Genomic DNA, 25,352 nt, shown 5'->3' on the forward strand with positions numbered 1-25,352 from the left:
GTACGTTTGGCCCTTAATAATCATGATTCATCATCACTAGACCTGGTCTTTACCGAGGCACTGAAACCAATCTTGTCTCCCACACCAGCAACTTCCCTATCAGGTTGCCTATCCAGATACCTGAGCTCAGTCATTTCCAACACCACATCTGCAAGAATAAATGTATGTACATGCTCTTCACTGTTCTTCCGCTGATGAAATTAACTAAATCTCTACAAACCACTACTACTTGAAATCCTAACTATGGAAATTTAATTTTCCCGTGTAATAATCACTAAACAAAAGCCATGATGAATAAACGAAAGTATTTTAAGTAGCTTAAAATGTTTTTCTCTCAAGTATTATAGCATAACGAGACGTATAACCAACAGGGAATAGTGAGCTTTTTGCACCGACTCAAAATACAGGATCTGACATCACTGAATAATATGTTACCTAGATATAAAGTCAGGAAATTATGAGAATTATTTACGAATTAACTTGTAGATTATTAGTTGGCAATAATAATTACACCCTAGTGTTTGCAAAATTCTGTTATCCAGATATTCATTATTGAGAGTCCATAATGAATATAATTTCTTTCATGACTTTGAGAAGTTTATTAGTAAAAGTTACTGGCAAAAGAACATTACAGTCATAACCATAAAGTATAAAAATGATTTAAAGTTTCGTACTTATACGGTTAAGTTCTCAGTTCTCTTTTCTTTTTAAGTAAATGTTGGTCATTTGTCTTTAAATTTCTTTTGATATTATTTATTCATTTCCATGGGATGTAATTTTGTTTATTTATTCAATCTAATTGAATATTGAAAAACTTTAATCAACTTGAGGATTATTGTAAAACAAATATTCAGCCTGAAATTTAAAAAAAAATCAGAAAAGAAATGTTAGTTTTTCATAGTGGAGAAGATTTGTAGCTCAGGTGGATGATTTTGGTGGAGTTTAGTTTTCTGAGCTGGATGGTTTGGTCGTGGAGCTTTCATCGTCCTTCTGAACGACATCATCATAGATTTCATAGATTTAGTTACGGTGATAGTTTTAAACAGATTAGGTGTAACATTATAAATAAATGTGTATTCTATTTTAAGACTCCTTATCAACTCCAAACTACCTAATTTTATGAATAGGAATATGATTAAAAACAAAAGTTTAACATAATTTAGTTGATAAAGTTGGGATGCAATTCTGAAATGAGATAGAATTATAAAATGATAAATTATGATAGTTGAAAGTGACACACTATTAATAAGTTGACAATGATTCGCATATTAGAAAATAGATTACCATATAGTTAAATTATATGGTTGCGGTAAATTTAGCTTATCGATGTCAGCTGAAAAACCAAGGGTTATGTAATATTTTGTATGTCACAAACTAAATTATGTTAGGCAGTTATTAAAAATCAGGAATCACTGAACAAGTTTCGTTCTAGGATGAGACCCTTCAGTAGTATCCATCCTTGACCCCACTGGGAGTCGAACGTAGGCCCTTCAGGTCTGTGAGAGCGCTTGTCAGTCAGTCAGTCAACTACAACGTAGGACCAGGCACGTATATGCATCGGTCCAAGTTGCCATACCTCATTAACGCAACAAGATGAACACCGGATTCATAAAAGTAGTTAATTCAGAGGTGGTAATTTATAAAAGAAAGATTGCAATAAGGACATAGTACAGGAAGAAAGAAAGATACGAAGCGATTTTAATCTCTTAGTTTAAGGGAAGACAGAGTGTATGCGAGCGCTTGACCTTTAGATCAGTAAATCGCCATCCAGTCTTCTACACTTCAAACTTCTTTATGAAGTAGTTGGAATTAGTTCGTCACTGTTAACTCTGATTTCCTTCTCTTTACATAAATGCTTGGTACAATCACCACTCAAAGTAAGTTCAATTTTAATCAGTAATTGTTACCAAACGACCTCACTTGTTGTTTTTACTAATCACTGATGCCTTATTTGGTGTACATCTGGATGTTTATCACAGCTCTTGAAGAATCTACGTTTTGTTTGTCTGCCTGATAATTGGGGATCGATTAACGCCTTGGTTTTTCTAAGTGTTGAGTTTTTTTATCTCTAGTTTGGGTATCATTCTTAAGCTTGTTGATTATTCGAAATATACTATCCTCATCATTTTCGCAATTGAATCTTGATTCTATACTATTTGACAAAGTGGATCAACATTGTTGTGATGATTAACTATTAAGTAGTAGTCGTGGACTGTTTGTTTTGGAATCAAATCGATGGCCAAATAACCGCTGTACGACCAACTGACTTCCCCCTATTGAATTGATTTTATTCTAGTCATGTCGATTAATTATATAATCAATCATTTTGGTTATTCGTATTATTATTTGCGACTCCATTTATTTTATTTTATGCTGCTATATTTCTTATATGAATGCACATCAATCACTTGTTTCCACCAATATTTATTAGTTGTGAATTTAGTTTATGTTTGAAGAATTATTTGTACAGTAGATTTCAAAGCACTACTAATCTCCGGTTTATTAGTGTAAAAAAATGTGATATGCAATTTAGAACAAGGTCTTCATGTTAGTGTGTTGCTGTTCAAACTGTTCTTCACATCGAAAATATGGGAAAAATTAAGTCTGGAAGAAAACGGCGCTAACCTAGTCAAAATGCTACAGTAGGCCATGAGACAACAGATTGGCATCTAAGTATTGTAATGTTTTACTGTTTGAGGATTAAAGTTCATTACAAAAGGTAATTCCAGTCATAAAACTTCAAAGCAAGACCTCCCTAGTTGTAATTTTAATACCCCATCAACCGATCTTAGTTACAGCTGATTAAACTTAATTGGGTATTTAGAAGAAATTCCAGTCGTGGACAAAGCTGAGATAATGGTACGAGTATTACTGAAAATGCTTGTGTAGAAATCATTTGTAGCATAGAAATACCTAATGCTTAATTTTGGTTCAATTGAGGTGAGTAGTGCTGTTACGTCGAAAGATATCATCAGTTCGTCGTTGTTGATTTGAATGTCTTTAATTTGGTCAGTTCCTGGACCAAATTAAAGACATTCAAAATACCTAATGCTTAATTTACTTGAAATTATAAATTCAGGCATTGATAATTATACTAATCATTTGTATGATCTTTTAAAAGAAGTCCTAACCTGTCTTACGTATACAATCAAAATTTAATAGTTCTTTCTGAAAAAATCAAAATATTGCTACTACGTAAAAAGTATCTTATCTCACTGTTTCAAGTTTAGGCGAATTTTGCTCGTTTTTGTTATTCCTCTGTTAATCTACTCATGCTATCAATCATATATAGGGCATCATATGTAAATGTTTGTTTTTTCATTGGTGCGGTTAATACTAGCAACTGAAATGAATCTGCATCCGTCAAAGGTTTTGTCATTGATTGTCGCACTTGGTTAATGTTGTCGAATTATAATTTACGCTATTCTGTAGACATTTTGAATAATCACCAAAGAATTCCAATGACAACAGTTAACGAATGCAGAAACTTTTTTAGTTTGATATAAACTTGATGATATCATGCTTGATTAAATTGAACACGGGACTTCATATGTGTTCTATACATCTTTTTCCAAAGTTCTTATTTTGCTGATGTTAATGTAATATAAAATATTGTAGGTGGAAGTAGATAAAAGAACTCTGGATCTAGGTTTTGCACTATTTAGCACTTCTTAGCAAGATGTACTTGTAATATTAAGGGAACTGATACACCCTGAAATATTTCGCATTGTTTCACCCAGCTTCACAGTCTGAAACCTTGCCAGTGAGCTGTTCAAGTCGCGATGGGCCTACTGTAGGATTGATATTTGCAATTAATGGATTACTGCATAGTGGTCAATATTGTGTTTGCTTAGTCCCTTTTATCGTAGCTCTGCAGGCGGTCAGCTGTGACGGAAACAACTCAATGATAATACATCAGACTGTAAAGCTAGATGACAGGATTGGGTCCGCGAAGGAAATACCAGTCCCTTCAAGATTGCAGGAACCTTTTACTGACAAGTACTAAATGGCACGAATCCTAGGTCCAGGACTTCCTGTCGACCACTAAATTTCATATGAGGGTATTTTGTAACAACACACATGATGAAGTGTTATCTAATCCTTAACTTACAATATATTATGAGTTAAATAAAGTATTCTAGGGAGTACTAAACTTATTCTGACTAAATTTTCGTAGTTTTTTAAGGTTAATTGTAGGGTCAAGTAAAATATCCTATTATGACAATGCTTGTACATTAAAAATATATCAAATTTAAATACCATTAATTCCATTTAATAAATACTTACTAGAAAATCCAGCGGATCATCTGGACGTTTACGAACACATTCAGTTAATCCTTTTGCTAATACTGGCATAATATGCTTTCTTAAATAAGCCCTTAATGGTTCTGATTCTTTGTTTAATAGGTCTTTTTCTTCTTTTTCCAAAGCTTCCTGTTTTTCTTTCTAAAGGAGAAAAACAAAGATAAGTTGACAGTTCTATGAAAGTTCCAGCTACATATAAACGTATCAGTATACATATGAAAGTATCTATCTACTCATATGTTATGCTGGATTTTCCTTGTCATTTGTTCTTTGGCGGATTGGCGTACTGTTCATAAATCGTTCAATGTGTACAGTATTCTTTTTGTAGCGTTAAGTGACATTTTACTTTTATCGAGTTCTCACTTCTTATTCACAAAAATTCAAATGTAAATTTGGAATTTTTGTATAGAACGATTATATTCAAGGCTAATTGCATCATAGGGTCGATATCAAATCAGCCTTTATAGCATTATATAAAAGTATTCAACAGTATATACTAAGGTTTAACACCCATAGAGTGGGGTGGAGCGAACTGCAGATTAGTAAACTCGTTCTTTGTTTGGCAGACGGATATATCGTCTACACCAAAAGTGACGCAAATTTTTTTAATAACTTCTGATGAAGCCTATTAACACTACTGCAATAATTGGTATAGGGCTTACAAAATCACGAGATACTTCATACCTTTTGCATGAAAAACCTGCCGACAGAACAAACGAAGATGATGTATCCTTTAAGGAGTTTCAGAACTAGACCACTTGTTTTTATAGAGAATTCAAGAAGGAAATAACCGCACAATACAGCTTTAATATGTATTGCAGAGTTTGTTTACGTGATCGAAACTCCCAGTTTAATTTAGGCGTATCATTATATCACTTGATAGGTGTTTCACAGACTTGGGCTGCAATTATTATGAACATTTGAGATAAAGCATAAATCTAACGTGTCATGTTGATAGCCACCTAAAATGTTATTGATCCTTGATAATAAATCAGAAGTTTTTGCTTGGAAGTGGTAGACATAGGCGATTTTGAGTCCGCGAGGCAGTTGCAGCTAGATGTTGGGGACTTGACACATGAATCAAATTTTGGTAGCTGTACTTCATAAATACGTTTGTCCATTCTCATACCAAGTGTTTGGAGAGATCGGAAAATCCTGAACCTAGGTTTCGTAATAACTGGCAATCGTTAGCAGGGCATATATGAGGGAGCAGATGCTCTCTATATGGTTCCAATGCCATGTTTGTGAGCCCTTTAGTTCTTTCCTATTTCTATCGATCCTTTTTATGCAACAAATAATAAGTATCTTTGTATTCTAAATCATCCTATTTTTTGGGTTATTTATTGAGTTGATACACGAATCGAGAATATCAACTGATATAGAATTTTGTTACTTCAAACATTTTTATCTAGGAACGTATTGTTCTGATTTTTCATACTAGCTTCTATACCAGTCAACAGAGAACATCGGAGCAGGTAGTGATTGGGTATGCATAAAACATCCTAACGACCTATTATCAAATACTTGCAATCTACACATGTCTTCTGTATCCTGTCACAGATGTAAACATGTGAGGAGCGTTTTATTTAAAAAAAGTCTACATCTTACCCATTCTTTTATACGTTGATTACGTTCAGCTTCTGCAGTTTCAATTTCTTGTTTTAACCTTTCCTCCTCTGCTCTTTCAAATTCAATACGTTGCTTTTCCACAATTAATCGCTGCTTTTCAATTTCTTCATCAGATAAACCATAATTACGTGGTGGACCGATAAAATAAACTAGTTTTCTAAATGTTTGTTCCAACTCCTATTTTTTATTTAAAAATACAAATCAAAGTAATCTGAATCATTTTGCCAAGTGAAGTGTACACAGAAATCAGTATGCACTGGTTGGTGTCCGGTACTGCGAAAAACGACTTTCTTCAATTTCAAATATATAAAGGCACAAATCCAAACAACACACTACAATGAGTTCAAATTGTCGTATAAATTATTAATCTCAACAATTTTTTTAATCTAGTTCTTGATTAAATGAGTTAATCTGTGAGTTCATTTTTTTCACTGAGTCAGTCAGTAACAACGTAGAACTTCGTACGTTTGTATATCAGTTCGAGTTGCCACAGAGATGCAGTTGTCGACTCACATTCCGTAGTGGTAGAGGTAGTAAGAGTATAAGCAGTAATCGGAAACATTAGGGTTTGAAGATGTTATACTGTGTAATATCATCTATAACTTTATTACCAGTATATTCTCATGGAATGACTGGAACAATTTGATTATCCAGGCATATTTATGACCAGGGATTCTTCCTTTTATTTAATCAAACTGACTAAATTCTCAGTAAATCATTATAGATTTACTCTAATTAGTTAGTACTTTATGCTTTTGTCCACTAAAGTGGAACTGATGGTTTGATCTCCATTGCAATCAGCTGGATAAACAGTGATTATGCTTTTCACTTGTCTAATCTGGAACTCAAAGCAACTGTCAACCAACACCAAGGTTAGGATTTTCAATACAAATGTCAAGACAGTTCTACTGTATGGGGCAGAAACCTGGAGAACTACGAAAGCCATCATCCAGAAAATACAGGTGTTTATTAACAGTTGTCTACGCAAAATACTTCGGATCCGTTGGCCGGACACTATTAGCAACAACCTACTGTGGGAGAAAACAAACCAGATCCCAGCGGAGGAAGAAATCAGGAAGAAGTGCTGGAAGTGGATAGGACACATATTGAGGAAAGCAACCAACTACGTCACAAGGCAAGCCCTCACATGGAATCCTCAAGGACAAAGGAAAAGAGGAAGACCAACGAACACATTACGTCGAGAAATAGAGACAGACATGAAAAAAATGAACAAGAATTGGATGGAACTAGAAAAGAAGGCGTAGGACAGAGTGGGTTGGAGAATGCTGGTCAGCAGCCTATGCTCCATTAGGAGTAACAGGCATAAGTAAGTAAGTAATTATGAAGATTGAAATTTTCATCTGTTGATTTATATGTACTTAGTGTTGTAAAAAATATCAACTTATGATTTCAAATATAAGTTATAAATTACATCCTTTAATTGATCAAATACATTATAAATGAGAGCTTTTTAAAATTGTGTTAATTAAGTCAGTTAGCATATGTACAACTAAAGAACTCAGATTGTTTAACTAACCAGCCATGTAAATAGTTTTCTAACTTTTAAAATTACCCATAATAAACTACAGTATGTACGAATGAAGATTTATAATTAGGAGTGTACCCTAAGAGAAATAATTCCGCCTGTAGCTCTTCCAGGGTTACTGCCGGTCCCAAGCCCGGGTAAAGGAGGAAGGTTGGGCATGGAGTTAGCGTCCCCATCCCGTAGAAAACTAACTCTCTAAAAAAACGCTTACCAGAAAAAAATTAAACCATAAGAGAAATACAAATGTGATCAGGTCTTCTTTAAGTTTGAACTTAGTTTCAAAGATGTCTGATAGTTTACCCATTTATCAAATTTAATGGATTTAGAATTTGTGGAAGATATGTTTTAATCAAACGAAAACTTCCATTATTATTGTTACTCACTTCACTTTCATCAGTCATTATATTGACTGGGATTTGAAGAATTCCTTTAGAATCAAAATAAGCTCTTACAGAATTTTCGTAAATACTTGCTGAAGCTAATGGACTTAATGAATTTAAATCAACTTGTCCAACTTCAGGTTCAGAACCTGGAGATCCAGGAATATTTAAAGTAGGTGATAAAGCTGGATTTATTCCTATTTGATTAGTACGATATTCATTTAAACGTCGCCAAAAACCCGATTCAGTATAATGGGTCCCATGTACTTTATATTCTGGCATATTCATAATACGATCTCTTAAAAATTTATCAGTTGCTTGAAGTTCAAATACATATGCAGGAAGTAATCCTTTAGGTAATTGCATTGGTATTGGTTGAGTTGATAATAATCCTAATTCCTTAGTTACATCGTCTGCTTCTTTTTCAGATTGTAAGTATTGACTTTTAAACAATTCATTAGCTGATTGTGTAAAATCGCTTGTATCTATTGCTTTAATTCCTTCTTCTTCCTCTTCTTCATTTTCTTGTTCTCCTTCGTCTTCTTCACCATCCCCACTACCCCCACTAGCTGAAATATATTTTAAGGAAAAATAAAATCACAAAAACTATGGATAAACTTTTAGTGCCCACGGTCTAACTTAATAGACTACTCATTATGAGCGTTAATATAACTCAAAAAGGACAGTGCATAGTGTGCTAAGTATACAAGTATAATAAGCGTATAGACATACAAGCACACATGAGACGTATAGTTACAGTGGCATTAGTATGGGAGTTATATGTACTGAAAGTCATAATTTCTTATGAGAAGAATAGAGTTATTCATGGGGTAAAACATTTCAATAACCATATGCTGTCCGAGTCATTAAAGTAACTAATTGGCTAACGAAATAGGCTTCCACTCCAGTAAAATAACGTGCTTATTTACGAAACATTAAATAAAGATTAAACATTTGAAATAAACGATTGGAAGATACGAGTTTCATAGATCAATTACGTATCAATGAATTTAAGACTTGACTCTCAGAGTTTATTATTATCAGGTTTGAATTTTGATGGAGTTTTGTTCTCTGAGATGGATGGCTTGGTCGTGGAGCTTTCATCGTTCTTCTGAACGACATCATCAGCACAAACGTCAGATAGAAATGAAGTGTTCGAACGATGAAAGCTCTACGGCCAAACCATCCAACTCAGAGAACGAAATGCCATCAAAATCATTCATCTGAGCTACAAATCTCCATCATCAGGTCTAAATCTCGCACAGATCACAGTACTTGATGGAATCCATCAGTGCATAATTCAGTGTTACAAATAATTTCGATTAAACTCGTCATTTTATCCGACCTATATTTCGAAAAAAATTCACTACTTGTTACTCATTCTATACTTTTCCCATTTTTCTCCTTGTAGACCTTGATAAAGTTCTATTTCTTTCTTCACTTTCTGTCAAGGCTTTAGTAAAATTCAAGTCTAAAATGGATAGTTGCATTTCATTCTGAATATCATTTTCTGTTCTACCAGTCAGAAACTTTCGTTGAAGGTATAGCGCACTTGAAGTTTGTCCACAGGGATCATTTCAGTATTCTTTTTACATACTTCTCAGCTTACTAGTTTGAGATAATGAACTGGTTGATGGATCAACATAATAATTGTAATATATAGTTGGAAACTTTGGATAATATGACTCATGATCGATGACAGTGGAAGGGGGAAAGTTTTTTTCACTCCTGATTTAAAACTTAATAGCCTGGTAGTGTTCAACTTTTCAGCTTGATAGGTTCTATAGAAAAACCTAATTTCAGTTAAAATAATTGATAAATGAAAATATTTTTTTTCTGTATATATACATGCAATTACATTACTTGCTAATAATATTTCTGAAAAGGGAACGTTTTCTCCTAGTTTCGTTGTGATATCTTAGGAGGATTTTTAAGAATAGATAAGCTTTTTTGAAGCTTAGCACTGAGGTCACTCAGAAATCTACAGACATATTGAGAGAATACTATAACCATCCACATACTCCATTGTATATAGTGACAGTATATTTATTGCCGGACAGAAACCAATCAGATTCTACTGCCACAAACCAAGCTGTTAACTACTTATAAAACAATATCAACAGTTTATACTGAAATTTATGCTGATAAATTAGCCTAAAAAAGTACAATCGATGTATTATGACTAAAGCATTCAGACTAAAAAGGGTAACATCACAAAAATAAGTAGTATTCTCTAGCATCCTGGATCTTATATAGTAAGTTTTTGTCCATTTTGTAAGTTGACTAACTAGTCTTTCACATAATTTTCTAAAAATAAACGTATAGCTATCTCTGGAAACCAGAACGGACATGTTTTTTATTTAGGATTTGTCAGGCCCTTACTAATAATCAAACAAACATCATGATCATTAAACAATTTGGTCATTTATTCAATTCAAATTTCTATTCTACGTCAACGGTAACCACACTTGTAACATAATAATGACAATTATTACTATTTAAACTTGTGTTAATGTGATTCGGTTATTTATTTACTCTGAAGAAGTGACTTACATTAGGTCACGAAACACCAGAAATACAATTTTTCTATTCATTGGGATATAACGGAAAATATGTTTATTATTAATTGTTATGTTATTTTTACGGAACTTACGAGAAAACAACGAGGCTGCTTGCTTTTTTGATTTCGGATATCCATCAATTATGTATCCTTGATTTTGACATGGCTTAGAGTTGAGTTTTTCTTGAAATAATCTAAATAACAAGACTTTATGTAATTTTATCATTATAAAGAGCTTTTTAGATTATAATGGTGACTTAGTCTGGCAACTTATGAATTATTTACACACTACATATTGATCGATCAAATTCCTCGTATGTAGACAAACTTATTACCAATGCATGTTTTCAACCGATAAGGTGTGGTTTTCTCCACTAGTAAATCAGGTTTGTCTATGTCCAAAACTCATCGATTCAAATGCTCGGATGTTATTCACGAAAGTTCAGAGGCATGATACTTATCAGATTATTTGACATGTATAAAATATATTATGAATTATATGAGTATCAACGCCTAGATGCAGGTGTATTCTGCTGATAAATCTCAATTGGGATGAAAATGGCTTACTGGGTTCTTCTGAAAACTGCTATGTGAAGTCTACTGGTGTAGTCTGTGGAGAATCTCTCACGGGTAATTTGTATGTAATTTTCTCCCCGAACTTTCTACAAGTAAACAACCTTTGGAAGCCAAGGGATAATTGATCTATATTCCCGTCTTATTTTAGATCTCCACATCAAATCAGGCCATTTACCTCAGCGGAACTGAACTCTGGACCTTAAAGTCTCTTGTTTATGAGCGTAAATCTTTTATTCCACTAATCCCATAATCAAGTACTTCATACCATCAATTTTTGTCAATTAATCACTAGCAAGAAAAAAATCATTATTACGATAGACAATTGAGGGAGATGGTTCAGTTTTCAAAATAGCTTACACTGAAGACTATTTTTATCTGGACGACAGCCATTGACATCTAGAAGGGATTGTACAGCTGTTTGGTCCTAGCCATTCTCTGATAGTTTAACTCTTTCTTTTTCATTTGATCCCAGTCTGTAATAAAATCAAACTTCAAATTGAATATTCTTCACGGTTTCTATCAAAATTAGTTAGTGGCTATTGGTGGGATTTAGGACGGGCATGTCCCAAGTAGGATTCATCAGTTAAATGTACCTACATTTTGGCGTTGGTGTTCATATTGATACTCAAATCCAGAATCTTTCATTTCAAAGACCAACTCGTTATCAACCGAGCTACTGGTTTCAAGTGGTCACTAGTTTGTGTGATCAGTATGAATCGTATTTGCTAGTCACTATCTTAGTCAAAACTTATGATTAAACACTAACGCCAAGCCAATCCATCTGGGATGCAAATATGCCCATAGGAACTAACTAGTTTCAGTCCTTAACATCAACAACAGAAAAATACAAACCCTCATAAGTAGTTTTCATAGCTTGCCTATTTTAATAGACATTTATTTCAAGTAGAAAATTGTATAATTAGAAAAGCTATGTGATCTGGTTTTATTGTTATGATTACTGATTAGAAAATAAACTACTTACGTTGTTACATATTCTAAACCAAGTCGACCGTTATTTTCAGTCATGTTTTGTTGAATAGCTTCTAAGAACTCAGAATCTTCACTTCCTGGATATTCGTTTTCATTAACCATTTGGTTTTGATCACTTTGAGCTTCTTCAATCATTTGAACACGTTTTTTCTATCGTTTGTATCGAAAACCAATTATGCCAAATGTATATTAATCACGAGATTTATGATAAATACAATCAAAGAATATTATTTTACTAGTGAGCGCACAACTATACTATTGATAAAGGGGTTTTGTGCCTATTGGTTTAATTTGCAAATGACATTCGTCACGGATTCATCTCAGTAAGGGTGTTATTGAAAACCAGCAAGTACTAAATAGCTGTTTTGTCCTAGTAGTAGTAGTAATACGAACCTCAGATTAAATATTACAACCTATTTATATGATGATAACTTGTTATCTTGAAATGATACTTCTGATAATCTATTGGCAATTATGATAACAGATAAAAATTGCTTATAGTATTGTGGTGTATCTGCTTTTCGAAAGTTGTTTTGAATTTTTACTATGATGAGGTTGTATTCAGGAAACTACAATTTTGTTAGTTGCGGACTGATAAATTTCAGTTATTTCAGTAGTGTTACTCTGAACTGAACAATTTTGATATTTGTTGCTTCTAACTTACACTCACCTTTCTATTTACTGTATTGTTAGGTTAACTTAGAACTACATTGTCGATTGTTGTAATTTGATTTATATTAGTGTATCTATTAATTTCAAAGTAAATAAAATAAGACTATTAGAAACCACCTGGTATTTTTTAGCCATCTGCATTTAAAAGCTAAATATTAGCCAACTGTATCCGTAACTATGTATATAGATTGAAATTAGCAATAACACACTGTCGTTTGACGGCTAATCTATGTTTATGAATGTGTAGGTAGTAAAGATATCGATACGGTTCAGTGTGTTACTTTTAACATTTAATAGAATTTATCTTCTAAATGAATTCAGCCTATGTTATTTCATTTGACAGAAAATAATAAACTAATATGTGTTGATTCGTCGTTAGTACTAAATCTACAAGATTTTCAGATCTTCAATACAACTTTTGAAATGTTTCCCATGTAACATAATGCGTTTGACCAATTATAATGTCAACTTACCGACCTCAGAAATTCCGAAGTCGATCGTCATATTATACAAAAAACTCGCCTGTATTAAACATAGGGAGTGAGTGGTTAAGTGTATTACTCGTTAATCCTAGTGGTTTGGTATAAGACGAAATCTCAACAGGGGTTCAGAAAGATCGGTTGACTCTTGGCCACTTATTTCATAGGTAAGTGAAGTATCTGTTTGCCGATTGAAGGGTGAGTGTATTGTACAACAGTTTCCTCTGTTTATGACTGTGAAATGCTTCCTTCAGAAGTCTAGGACATTCATGGATTAGAAGTATTTAATTGTAATTGTCTTCGAAGCATTTAGAGTAATTTATGGAACAACCGAGTAAGTAAAGCTGAGATTTAGTGTAGGATACCGGATAAAGATGGCATACATGTTAATGGAGCAGTAAATCTTCATCTAATGACGTGGTGGGGACGTGTTACTTGTGATAACCATCAATGTCTGCGAAATCCGATGTTGAGTAGAGTAAAATTAGGTTATCAGAAACCTAAAGGCGGAAAAAAATGACCACAAATTTATTGATCGGTGAACTGAACCGTGATGGTAGATCCAGACTGTTTAGTTGGAGTTCAATCGTAACTACGATTAGTGACTGAAGATATTGTGTGGCAAAGTAAAACAAAATCATAGTTGCTCAGATCCATGTCCTCTTTATCTCAGGTTTTAGTATTCCTTCAGACATATCTTTTTTATCATACCTTTTAGAACCATACTACCGGTGTTAAGTTTTTCTTACTATTAATGGTACTACAGTTATTTTGACCGCTTTTCTATTCATCTTAGTTGCATCTCATTTTACTAATTTGGCTTGGCCACTTCGTCCAACACTAAGTTATGCATTGTTCTACGTTAATTATAACTGATTGATAACCAGATTTTATCAAAGCTGGGGGGATAACCATTCTTCTAGAATATTGGTAGAAAATAATCCTGCTTTCGTTACTTTTTCTAAGATTATCTTCACTTGAATCAATACATTTTCAACGTTTTTCCCCTACCGTTTATTTGATAGATCGGCAAATCCATCAGATGTAACTTTATGTACTTTAGTCAGTTGAGTCGGGAAGAAAACAGTCTCAAGAAGGAGTAAACTAACTATTCAACTTACTAGATTAGCTATAGCTTCATCGATGACTTGTTTTATATGTATATGCGGCAATTTATAATATTCACAAAGCTTTTTAGCCAGTGTTGTCTTACCACTTGCAGGTGGACCAAGAATGCACAATCGAATAGGCTGAAAAGTTAATATTTGACCAAGTGTAAATTGGTATCAATTAAAAACATTAACATTTGTGCTAGTATAGCTATAAATTTATGACCGCGGTATTTGTTTCAAAATCTCATTATCCAACCCACTTTGAATCACTGTATTTTACGTTAATTTAGAAAGAACTTTTTAATACACTGATATAATCTTGGTTGAATATTACAAACGAATAAACTGTCATAGGCCTTTCATAATGACTATGTCAAGACGACTCTGAATATATCGTTTATTAAAGAAGTGAGATTCAAGTAGCTAACCACGATCTACAAATTCAAAGGAATTATAATGGGTGTTACTGTTCACTAACTCCCTTTCTTAGTAAAATCCTGAGATTGTAGATGACACAACGGTAGAAATGGAGGATTACTTCTTGCTTTATGGATTATATTTTCATTCGTGAGTAACCATTTATTATCTTCTATGTTATTCATGATCATAACTTGGTTAAATATTTTGCAAGTGATGGCAATAATAATGTACAACAGTTTCGATCCCCTAATAACGTGTTCAACTTGCTGAAATATATTCTGTTAGAAACCAAGTATCGATTAAGTGAAAAAAATTCAGTTTCGTAACTTCTTTCATTCCCTAGTTTTACTTATTTGTTTTTACGCGATAAGAGTAGACTGTGAATGTGCGCTGTGTATCTGTGACATAGATTTACAATCAAAAAATGTCGTTCATTTGTCATTATTAGTCATTTTTTTATTGCGTTCAATTTCTCATGATGGTTCCAAGGAATTAATAACCTGAAAAAATAGAAGTCAAAATTTGTAACTGGCTTCACATTGATACTTATTTACACTCTGTTAGATTAAATGGTTCTAAAAACATTCAATGGTGTCTGGTAACTTTCCATGTTATGATATAAAAAACTGCGTTAATACGACAATAACAGATGGCTGACACTGAGCAAGGCGAATTTACAACAAATAAGATGGTTCGCAGTGGTAATTTATACATCACTAAGCCGTAAGAAGATACTACTTAACCTATCATTACAAAATATTATTCCTTATCAATAAGATAACTTTTTATATACATTTTTAACTGAGCAATAATCTCGATGGAAAAAAGGGGGGTCCATTTATAATTGTTGGCTCAACAACATAATCAGCTACTCAATGAACTTATTTAAAGCAGAAATTGAAACAAATTAAAACCTCAAGTAATCATTGGTTTTGAATCACCAACCAATATCCTTGATTGGTAATATCTGATTAAGAAACTTTCTATCATTATCTATTCGTAACATCAGTTAATTCACTTAAGATACCCCCTTAAAAAGTAGTTGACCAGTAAATTCAAGTAAATCTTATGTTTTATTTTCAGACGGACAATTTGTTTTCTTTTTCCTCTCTCTATTATATATATACCTAAGTTCATGAGTTTCACTAAGTTAGTTGAAGAATTCTGCGTAAGACTTGAAAAAACCCCTGGTTAATGATGGACAAATGTTTTACAAAATTATTAGAGTTGAAATCAGTAGTCTCATCCAGGATTATGTGAAATGTACGTTTATCACTATTTACTTAGTATGATCTATTGTGAAGACAATTAAGGGAGACCATTTAGAACATAGCAAAAACTTTGTCATTTATGATTGTTTCTCTACATCATCATTACCTTCTTCTTAACAAAATATCATGGAAATAAAAGAAACCTTAAAAATATATACGAATCTTCATCAATATTAAAACGAATACTTTGACAAAAATTGGGCTCCGCCGTATAGAGAAGTCATTATATATGTGAAAATTATATTTGAAATAATTTTGATGGAGTTTTGTTTTATGAGATGGATGGTTTGGTCGTGGAGCTTTCATCGTTCTTCTGAACGACATCATCAGCACAAATTTCAGATAGAAATAATCTCAGCGATTGGAATTTAAATAATTCCAACGTTTCGTCCAGCTAACTTGTCTGGACTTCTTCAGATGATCTTAAAAATATATTTTAATCAAAACAACAACAACAATAACAATAACACACAACAACTTACTATTAATTGACGAGATAATTTATATTCTTTCGTGATCAAATTAATATGATCTACTAATCCTGTTTCACAATGCCATTTAATTTGAAAATTTTCTTTTACATAACTAGCATTCATACGAATTGATACTAATAACTGATCCATTGAATTTTGCTAGTTTATTTTTGATTTTACATTATTATTATTATTATTATTTTTCAGCATTCAGTAAAAAGACAATAATGTAAATTTAAAAGGCATCATTTTAACTGTTAGAATTTAAACAAATAAAACATATAGTTGTTATCTAATTATAAGTTGAAATTGACTATCAAGAGCTTCATTTAAAATGCAATAGTACTTTTGATTAGGCATTTTTCATTATCACAAGATGTCAACCTGTAACTGATAGTTTTTGTTAGGTAGTATGTAGACGTATTAAGATGTAATACATAAAGCCTTTGTGTTATAACTTGTGACCTATGTGCCCTGTTATTATATAACGTAACGATACCGCCAATTAGAGAGTAGTGAATTATCAATGGAACCAGTGACGCATAAAACCCGTACGAGCAGTCTGTAGTACTTAACGATCCTGTTTCCTGCCTAGCCCAACCTGTTAAGTCCAGAACACCAACCTTAGCCTCTGCGATATGAATTGTTCATTTCAAACATACTGGGTTTATATACCAACCAGACAGACCACATTGTACCCTAGAATAGCCAAAAGTGGCTGTGAATGTGGGAGATAGTAACTAATAGACAGGGCATAATTCAAGAATGGTAAATCGTAGAATAATTGCTCATAGGTCAAAATAAAGCTCATAATAAGAGGGACATGAATATGTATAGTTTAGTTACTTAACAATTATACGATAAAAATATACGCATAGTATTGGTCCATAAGTGGATCCTAAAAATTACCATTCATTATGCTTATCGGGACATAACACTTTGTATGAATTATATTAAAATACAAATATTCACATTATAAACTGATTTTGGTCAAGTAATTAGATAAAACCAGGAAGCACTGAAAAGCTGTGGTTAGCAGAAATTAACTACTTCGAGCGTGAAACATATATCGATAACGATAATGAATGGTGGTCACGAAATATCGTAAACTGACTGGAATTATTGGATGCCAGATCGGTCGTCGGAAAATTAAACACTCAACCGTGGATTTGATCCGCGGTGTGACTTTGATTGGGCAATTTTATACTAGGAAAAAGCAGCTGTTCTTTACTCCTTGATTTTCAATGATTGTCCAATCAAAGTCAATCTATGAGTTGTGACCTCCAATCTAACATTCATCACAGCACCTAATAATAACCTTTCAAATACTAAAGTCGTCTTCTAGAGAGTTTAAAATATTTAAGCAAATGTGAACTAATTGAATGTGATTGTCGAAATATTAAGTACTCATCTATATTCTATGGGATCAAGATAGTTTAATCTCATTACTTTTCCTTTAAATTCTTTTCGTTACCATTAGATCATTCTAGACGGCCAGTAAAACAATAAGTCTAAAGGATACTTCATCGAATAGTCTTCTAATAATCTCAGATTTTGAAATCAAGTTACCACTACTAGTAGGAATATTAGTGAAAGTATACTTTTAAAATTATTTCTTTTTCAGCAGTAACATTACGAAGAGAAAAGAACAGGGGAAATACTTAATGAACTAGATATGATCATCAAACGGAAAGATGAATAATTACTAATAACTAAAAGAAAAGTTGAAAAATATACTTAATCAAAATGACATGTGAACATGTATAAGAGATCCCAATAGACTCGTATTCTCGTACAGAACAGGTTGTATTAATTTACCAATAAAATATAACTATTATCAAATGACATCATGATCAACTTAATATTGAAGTATCATAAACTGTGAAAATATAATTTATGGACGACCTTTGAGTGACGCCAGACTGAACTTGAGTCTGTCCACCCAATAACCAGGACCAAATGGGGGTTATAAACCTATGTGGGAAATTATAATTATGATTTACAGTTGATGATTAAGGTTAGAAATTAGATTTAGGGCTTTCATTACGAACTGACATCAATTATAATGCCAAAACTCGATTTATCCGGATGAATGGGCGAATTTCGCGTCAAAATCCGAGACCTGTTATCTTATGCATGATTGCTTCGTCCATAAACTATAGTCTCGCCTCACAAACTTCACCTTTCAACCTTTCATTTGATGTTATACGTTGAATCAAACTAAATATCCCATCATAATTTAACTGTTTCTTAAATTTGTTCATTTTATTCCAGGAAAAATAAAATATGTTTAGATAAGCAAACTTATTTTAGAAAAATTAAAGTAAGAATTGAAATGTGACTTTACCTATCGAACATTAGGTGCTTTTTATTTATTTATCAAGCTTTAACATTCCGGAATTAATTCAATCATTATTCGATCTAAACTAATCAGCTACTTAATTTGAAGAGAATGTTCATCAACCACTTACAATTGTCGAATGTAAATGATAATGAATTAGAATAATTGATAGAATAAGTTATTTTTTTATAATAAATGACAAGAACATACTGTTATATCTCGACAAAACAAAGCTTCTTCTTTAGAGATAGATTTAATATGACCAGTTGTCATACTTGTAGAAATAGCCTGGAATGAAAAAAAATATGCACAATAATAAAGGCATAAAGTGAATGTGTTGGCATTCATTTGTTTACGTTAAACGTATCAATATATCTCGTTTAAAATGAGTCAGCCGTTTCGACTAGTAATTACTTTTACAATGAGTTTTTTAGTTGACAACATTTATATGACTGTTGAGAATTTACTAGAGAGAAACTTAATTTGTAATGAATTATATATATATATATATATATATATATATATATATATAAAGTTGTAAACTGATGACCACCATAGAAATGAAAACATTCAAATAATGGTGGCCTTACATGCTTTTTATTATGCATAACAAAGGGACTCAAATTACATTATATATATATATATATATATATATATATATATATATATATATATATTATTTAGACACATAAAAATTGGCGCAAGGGGGCACCAAATACATATGCACCACATAATAACAATGAGGCCAGTAGCAGTTATCATTGATTTTTATGAGGACTGTGATACTGCCCGGGTGCCCAAACCGAAGCAGATAGTTTTCTCAGAGAGCCACAACCCGAGCCTTCGACCCGAACATCTGATCCATAAGGCAGTGGATCGACGCTAGGAGATGCGGTCCCATGATGGCTAGTGACCAACAATAAGTTCATACACTTTTTGTTCGTTCAGGATCCTGGAGCGCATGTGCACCGCTACTTTGGAATCAGGGTTTTACAACTCCCTAAGTGAACCCTCCGTATCCACCAACTTGGCTAAAGCGCCACACATTCGCTATTCGTTCCCTCAATTTAATAAACAACACCCGGCCTCGAGAAGACAGCGAGTAGAACTTCCCTGGCACTGGCTGTATATGCGTGGCCATGTGATAGCATTTCGAGATTGAGAGCAGACTCTCCCCACCCTCATTCGTACGAGGGCATCTGGGTATATATATATATATATATATATATATATATATATATATATATATATATATATATATATATATATATATATATAGAACAGTTATATTCTTTAGTATCCCATTGTCACTAATTTTCACTCAACTAGATATAACTAAGGACAAGAATGAGCGGAAAACAACATACATTTCAAATAATCGGCTTAACAATGGGTCATGTAGTGAAAACATAACAGTTCATATGGAATCGAAGAGAGAAATGTATATTATATTCTCAATCCATTTATTAGTGTTGATCAATTGAAAATGAGCCAGTTATAATATTCTGATTTGAGTTCAATCTAAGCATGCAATCTTTAAAATTTTATCCCGCCAAATAAACTATCTAACAGTTGTAACTAAATAAAAAATACAAGCCAAAATAGTTAGCATTCACAGATTGACTAGAAATTAATTTATTACTATCAATGATAAACACTAAAAAGAAACTATGCTTACTTTGACTATCTCACGAAGTGTATTTTGAGAATCATCTTTAGCCAGAATATAGTGTTTTGCTGGTCTCATTTCCATAACAAACTGCAATATGCTACGTATATATATAAATATATTGGAAAATAGAGACTTCAGTCAAAATTTGATGATTTGTAAGTAACAATGTAACAAAAATATTAGATATCTCTGAGATAATAATATTCATATTACTCGGTGTAGTGTCATCACGAATAGAGGCTATATAATATATTAGAAAACTTTCAGAATGATATATGATGGTTATTTGCATATTTAGGCAATGGAAGATTACCATCAACCTCCATTAATTACAGTGAATACGTGAGTTAATTGGTCAGCGAGTGGTAACAGATGTGATTTTTGTTTAATCCCTAGAACTGACCGAATTCTACCGACCAGTCGCAATCTGGCTACTAATATAAATAGGCTGACAGCGAATGCACTGTTTATTCTCAATACAATACCATGGCATAAATTTAATGGTATGGTTACCTGGTTAGGTCACGTAAGTGTATCGTAGGTACAATATTATTCCCATCTCCTGGTAATTGAATAAATTCTTCGTTATTCCATGCCGCCTAAAAATGTATTGATAAGATATAAGAAACTGAGTAATTGTTTCAAATAAACAATATACTGAGTAGACCGCTTATAACAACAAAATCATAATATATTTGTAACATCCTAATAGGTAGAATTGCAAGGTTGTAGATGGAGGACAGCTGACAGATGCATTTCAAGTAAGGACCAGTGTTAGACAAGGCTGCTTACTCTCAATTTTTCACTTTTTTCTGGTGGTCGACTAGATTATAAAAGCCTCCACGTCTGAGGGGGACGAAATACAATTGACAGGTTGGATGCAACTAGACGATTTGAACTTTACAGATAACCTTACTCTTCTATCCTACACACACCACCAAATGCATGTAAAGAAAGCCAATGTAGTAGAAGTAGGCCTCAATATACACAAGAGGAAACGCTAATTTCTACAATACAACAAACAGAACAGTAACCCAATCACATATGATGGAGATGCTCTAAAAGAAGTGGGGACCTTTACGTACGTGGCTAGTATCACCGAAGAACAAAGAGAATCCGATGCAGACGTGAAGGTGACGATTGACAGAGAAAGCGTAATATCCCTACAAGTGAAGAGCATATGCAACTCAAGACAATTTTCAATCAATGCCAAAGTCAGAATCTTCAATACGAACGTCAAGACAGTCCTACTGTATAAAGCTGAAACTTGGAGAACTACTAAAACCATAAGCGAAAACGTACAGGTATTTATAAACAATTGTCTACTCGAGATACTTAATATCCGTTGATCGGATAGCACCAGCAACCACCTACTGTGGAAGAGAACAGACCGGTTTTCATCTGAAGAGAAAATTATAAAAAGACGTTGGAGGTGGATAGGACATACATTGCGGAAATCATCAAACTACATCATGAGGTGAGTGCTAACTTGATATTCTGAAGAGAAAAGGAAGAGAGGATGACCAAAGAATAGATTACATCGAGAATCGGAAGCAGACATTAAAAGAATGAATTGCAACTGGGAAGGACTGCTCAAAACAGTTTGATGGAGAATCCTGTTGGATGGTCTCTGATCCTTCACGAAGGGTAACAGGCCTAAGTAGGTGATTGGTAGAATATTGTATTTCTGAGGTTCTATGGTCTTTTCTTCAACTAACAGACAAGTTTAAACTTGTTCTATCTTATTTAGAAGAGATTAAAAATTGATTTGTGCACCACTGTGCACCGTTTCATCCATGGCTTAAGCGTTTGGGCTAAAGTTGAAGGTTCTGGGTTCAATTTCTGGTGAACCGGTCGTGAACGCACTCTGACAAGGAGTCCCATAGTAGGAAGAAACAACCGTCTAGTGGTTCCAGTTTTTTAATTGTCGTACAACTAATATCAGCTTGTGAAATCAATAAAATCGAAAATTTTCCAGAACCCTATATTGATGACTATAAATTAGTTATTATTTTACCACTAGAAGTGGACTGATAAATATTAAAAATGTTTAACATAGTCTTTTTAACTTAAAACTTGAGTTAATGGGAATAAACTACCTTGAAGAAATGATGAAATACATTTTCTTTCTCTCCATACGTTAGACCACATGCGACAACATAGGTAAGTAGTTTTAGTTTATTCTGAAGAACAAAAGCAATTATATTATTGTATTACTTTTTAAGTTACCGTTTTTCCTTGTTGTACAACGGATTTCTCAGCTAATATATGCTCTTTGAAGTTTGGGTGTGATTTCCTTCTTAAATAATCATCATCAGTAAAAGGCATTTCCGGATCATCCTGTAATATTGTTTATATGAATCGATTACATACTGGATCTGGAAGTGCACTTTTGGACCATGTTAATACAGAAGAAATAAGAATGAATATCTTTTGTGTTGTAAAAGATTCTAAATTACTATGAATTTGATCTAGTATCCACAAAGCATCATCAACAACAGTGTGATCATCTTTGATATTGTAAATGATATAATCACATTCCATGATTTTTTCAACATAGTCTTGCCGTTTGTCATCCTGTACACACAAATTAAAACGATATAAAAAGAATTATATATTATTTAACTGCTTTGGGAATGCGTTTAACTGTAAATGAGGCAGTAAAATGTAAGAATATCTATTTTAGTTTTTTTGCCAAAAGTGTGTATTAAATAAAGTGACAAACTTATAAGTTTAAACTGTGTTTAAAATCGTGAGATAGCATTCAGAGAATATCAGTGGTTTACTGAAAACGTCAAAGAATCAATTTTCTTCGTCCATTTGAATAAAACAAAAAAAATAATTTGAGTGGAATTGTACAAATTCTTTGTATTTTTGGGTCTTTTTCGGATCATTACGACAATTAATTTTGTAATGTATCTAAAATATGAGGTTTGATAATCACCCAGCGTTTAATTGGAGCTCAATAACAGCTAATCTGAGAATAATAAGCTCAAGTTTGACACAGATGTGTAAAGTACTGAGCAAATATTTGCCACCCATCTGTCTTTGAAAAAGGTGAACTAATATTTGATGGTAGTCCTATTTTACAACCTGATGGTTTCATTTGGCCGCGCCAAACAACTGAGTTTATGATTGTGTTAATGAAAAGTGTATCTAGAAATCACATGAACATAATGAAGTCTCTTTGCTCAGACAAAACAAACTACCACTCAGTTTCACAAATATATAATCTAAGATACGAATTTATTTGCTTGACATCTCAAACACTGACAGTAAACGATCTTTTAATTACGTCCACCAAACAACATAAGGTTTGAGATATAGTTCATCTCTCAGATCCCAAACGCTTACTTTAAGAATGGACTGCGTAAATCCATAGTCAAGTAGCACTAGGCCAAGCAATCAAATGTAGTGAGTACATAATTTGTTTTGGAATTCTCAACAACATTGTGGAGTTAACGATTGACTAATTTTCAACATGAACACAGGTTTAATGAATAAATCAGGTGGTGAAAATTAGATTACCTAAAATTATTTATATCAACTAATTGGAATTTTCGAGTAACTAGTAATTTGAAACCAAGTGTTGGAGTCTAAAAGGATTAAAAAATAATCCTGACCCGTATAATCAATTATATGAATGGGAAATCTTTTACGATGTATCGAACTAAATTGTGAAATTCATCAGTGTGCGCAAGTTTCTTATTGATCAGGGCATTTTTACTTAGTTAACCTGTGCAACATTATGCATCGTTTCCTTGGTGACACAAAAAACATCAGATGTTACGGGACTAAGCTCAAGATAATTGAAAGGATTTCTAGAACTAGACAAAGAAAATAAGGGACTCATGTTGTATTTTTGTATCGCTAGAGAAGTTTAAGTGGCTCAAATTTACACTCCATTGACAACCCTTAGAACGATGCAGAATATTGAGTGCAACATTTATAGCATAAAAGTGGATCATTCTGCTCCTTATCTAAAGAGCTTGACAAACTGGGCTCGTAGCAACATTTCAAAGAGGAAATTTTCAATAAAATTAGCTTTTTAAAATCGTATTATGTGGTTGGAGATAACCTACAGGGAACCCTACATACCACACTTCTGCTGGCTGACAATTCAGTAAGATGTATTGTAATGTTATAATTATAACATATTATAAGATGTTACAGATTACATCTTGTAAATCACCAACGTAGATGATCTGTGTCGAAATGATTGGAGGCCTACTCGAGTTAGACGTGAATGGTGTGATGGCCCTACAATCTGTAATCTTGATGGCAAAATGCCAAACGTTAAAAAAGTAAACAAAAAAGAACATACCATTGTGATTATATTCACGAAACCAGGGGGATCTTTGCAAGAATCATCCACTGTACCGTAAATTGAATACGTTTGGGGATTTCCTACTTGCTTGGAAGTCACATTGCCTTCTTCAACAGCCTCTTCATCCTCTGCTTTTGAAGCTCTTCCAATAACAAGTTGAGACAAAAATTTTGCAATGTTGCATTCATCATATCTGTCAACGTTTGCTATAAAAACTTTAGAACGTTCGGCTTCATTCATTTCAAAATGTGCAAAGTGTTTGTTGACATAACAGCAGTTTTATTTTCAATAGTAGTTCTTAAAATCGAAAAGTTATTTAAATATGTCTCAAGTGTTGTGCAGTATGTCCCCGTTACTCGCCTTTCAGTAAAATATGGAAGAAACAGTCTCTCATCAAGTGAAAATAAGCTTAAGGGATAGTAAGGGAAGCGGTCGGTTCAAATTGATTTGGACAGATGGTAGATGCTTTCGCTTAATGAACTTCAATACCTAGTAGCAGTAGATTACCGCTGCCTCTCTGTATGAATTCATGTTTACTCAATGGCCGAAAGAGAAATATCAGTAGGTTTTAGTGAGTCCTTAAGACTATGCCATTGAAG

The 25,352-nt window shown here is 33.1% G+C and overlaps 1 protein-coding gene across 1 annotated transcript; it reads right to left on the minus strand.

Moving 5' to 3' along the window:
• Nucleotides 1–587: 587 nt before the first annotated feature.
• AK7 (Adenylate kinase 7) lies at nucleotides 588–25,151 on the minus strand. The gene is made up of 15 exons (XM_051212405.1): nucleotides 24,751–25,151; nucleotides 22,800–23,003; nucleotides 22,656–22,766; nucleotides 22,526–22,609; nucleotides 20,940–21,025; nucleotides 20,433–20,523; nucleotides 18,965–19,042; nucleotides 16,423–16,572; nucleotides 14,259–14,387; nucleotides 11,979–12,136; nucleotides 10,514–10,614; nucleotides 7,864–8,429; nucleotides 5,914–6,111; nucleotides 4,288–4,446; nucleotides 588–855 (listed from the first exon to the last, which is right to left on the minus strand). The coding sequence occupies exons 1-15, from the start codon at nucleotides 24,991–24,993 to the stop codon at nucleotides 817–819; spliced, it is 2,397 nt and encodes a 798-aa protein (XP_051072587.1). The 5' UTR covers nucleotides 24,994–25,151; the 3' UTR covers nucleotides 588–816.
• Nucleotides 25,152–25,352: the final 201 nt, after the last annotated feature.

Source organism: Schistosoma haematobium, chromosome ZW (assembly GCF_000699445.3).
Source record: "Schistosoma haematobium chromosome ZW, whole genome shotgun sequence".
Lineage (NCBI taxonomy): Eukaryota > Metazoa > Platyhelminthes > Trematoda > Strigeidida > Schistosomatidae > Schistosoma > Schistosoma haematobium.

What these genes read in the sequence shown, in the direction of transcription:
- AK7 (XM_051212405.1), bottom strand. Translation starts at nt 24,993, where the DNA reads ATGAATGAAGCCGAACGTTCTAAAGTTTTTATAGCAAACGTTGACAGA. An exon ending in ATGAAGCTATAGCTAATCTA is followed by an intron (nt 12,137 to 14,258) that starts GTAAGTTGAATA and finishes TACAAACGATAG; the next exon opens with AAAAAACGTGTTCAAATGAT. An exon ending in ATCAACGTATAAAAGAATGG is followed by an intron (nt 4,447 to 5,913) that starts GTAAGATGTAGA and finishes TTTCTCCTTTAG; the next exon opens with AAAGAAAAACAGGAAGCTTT.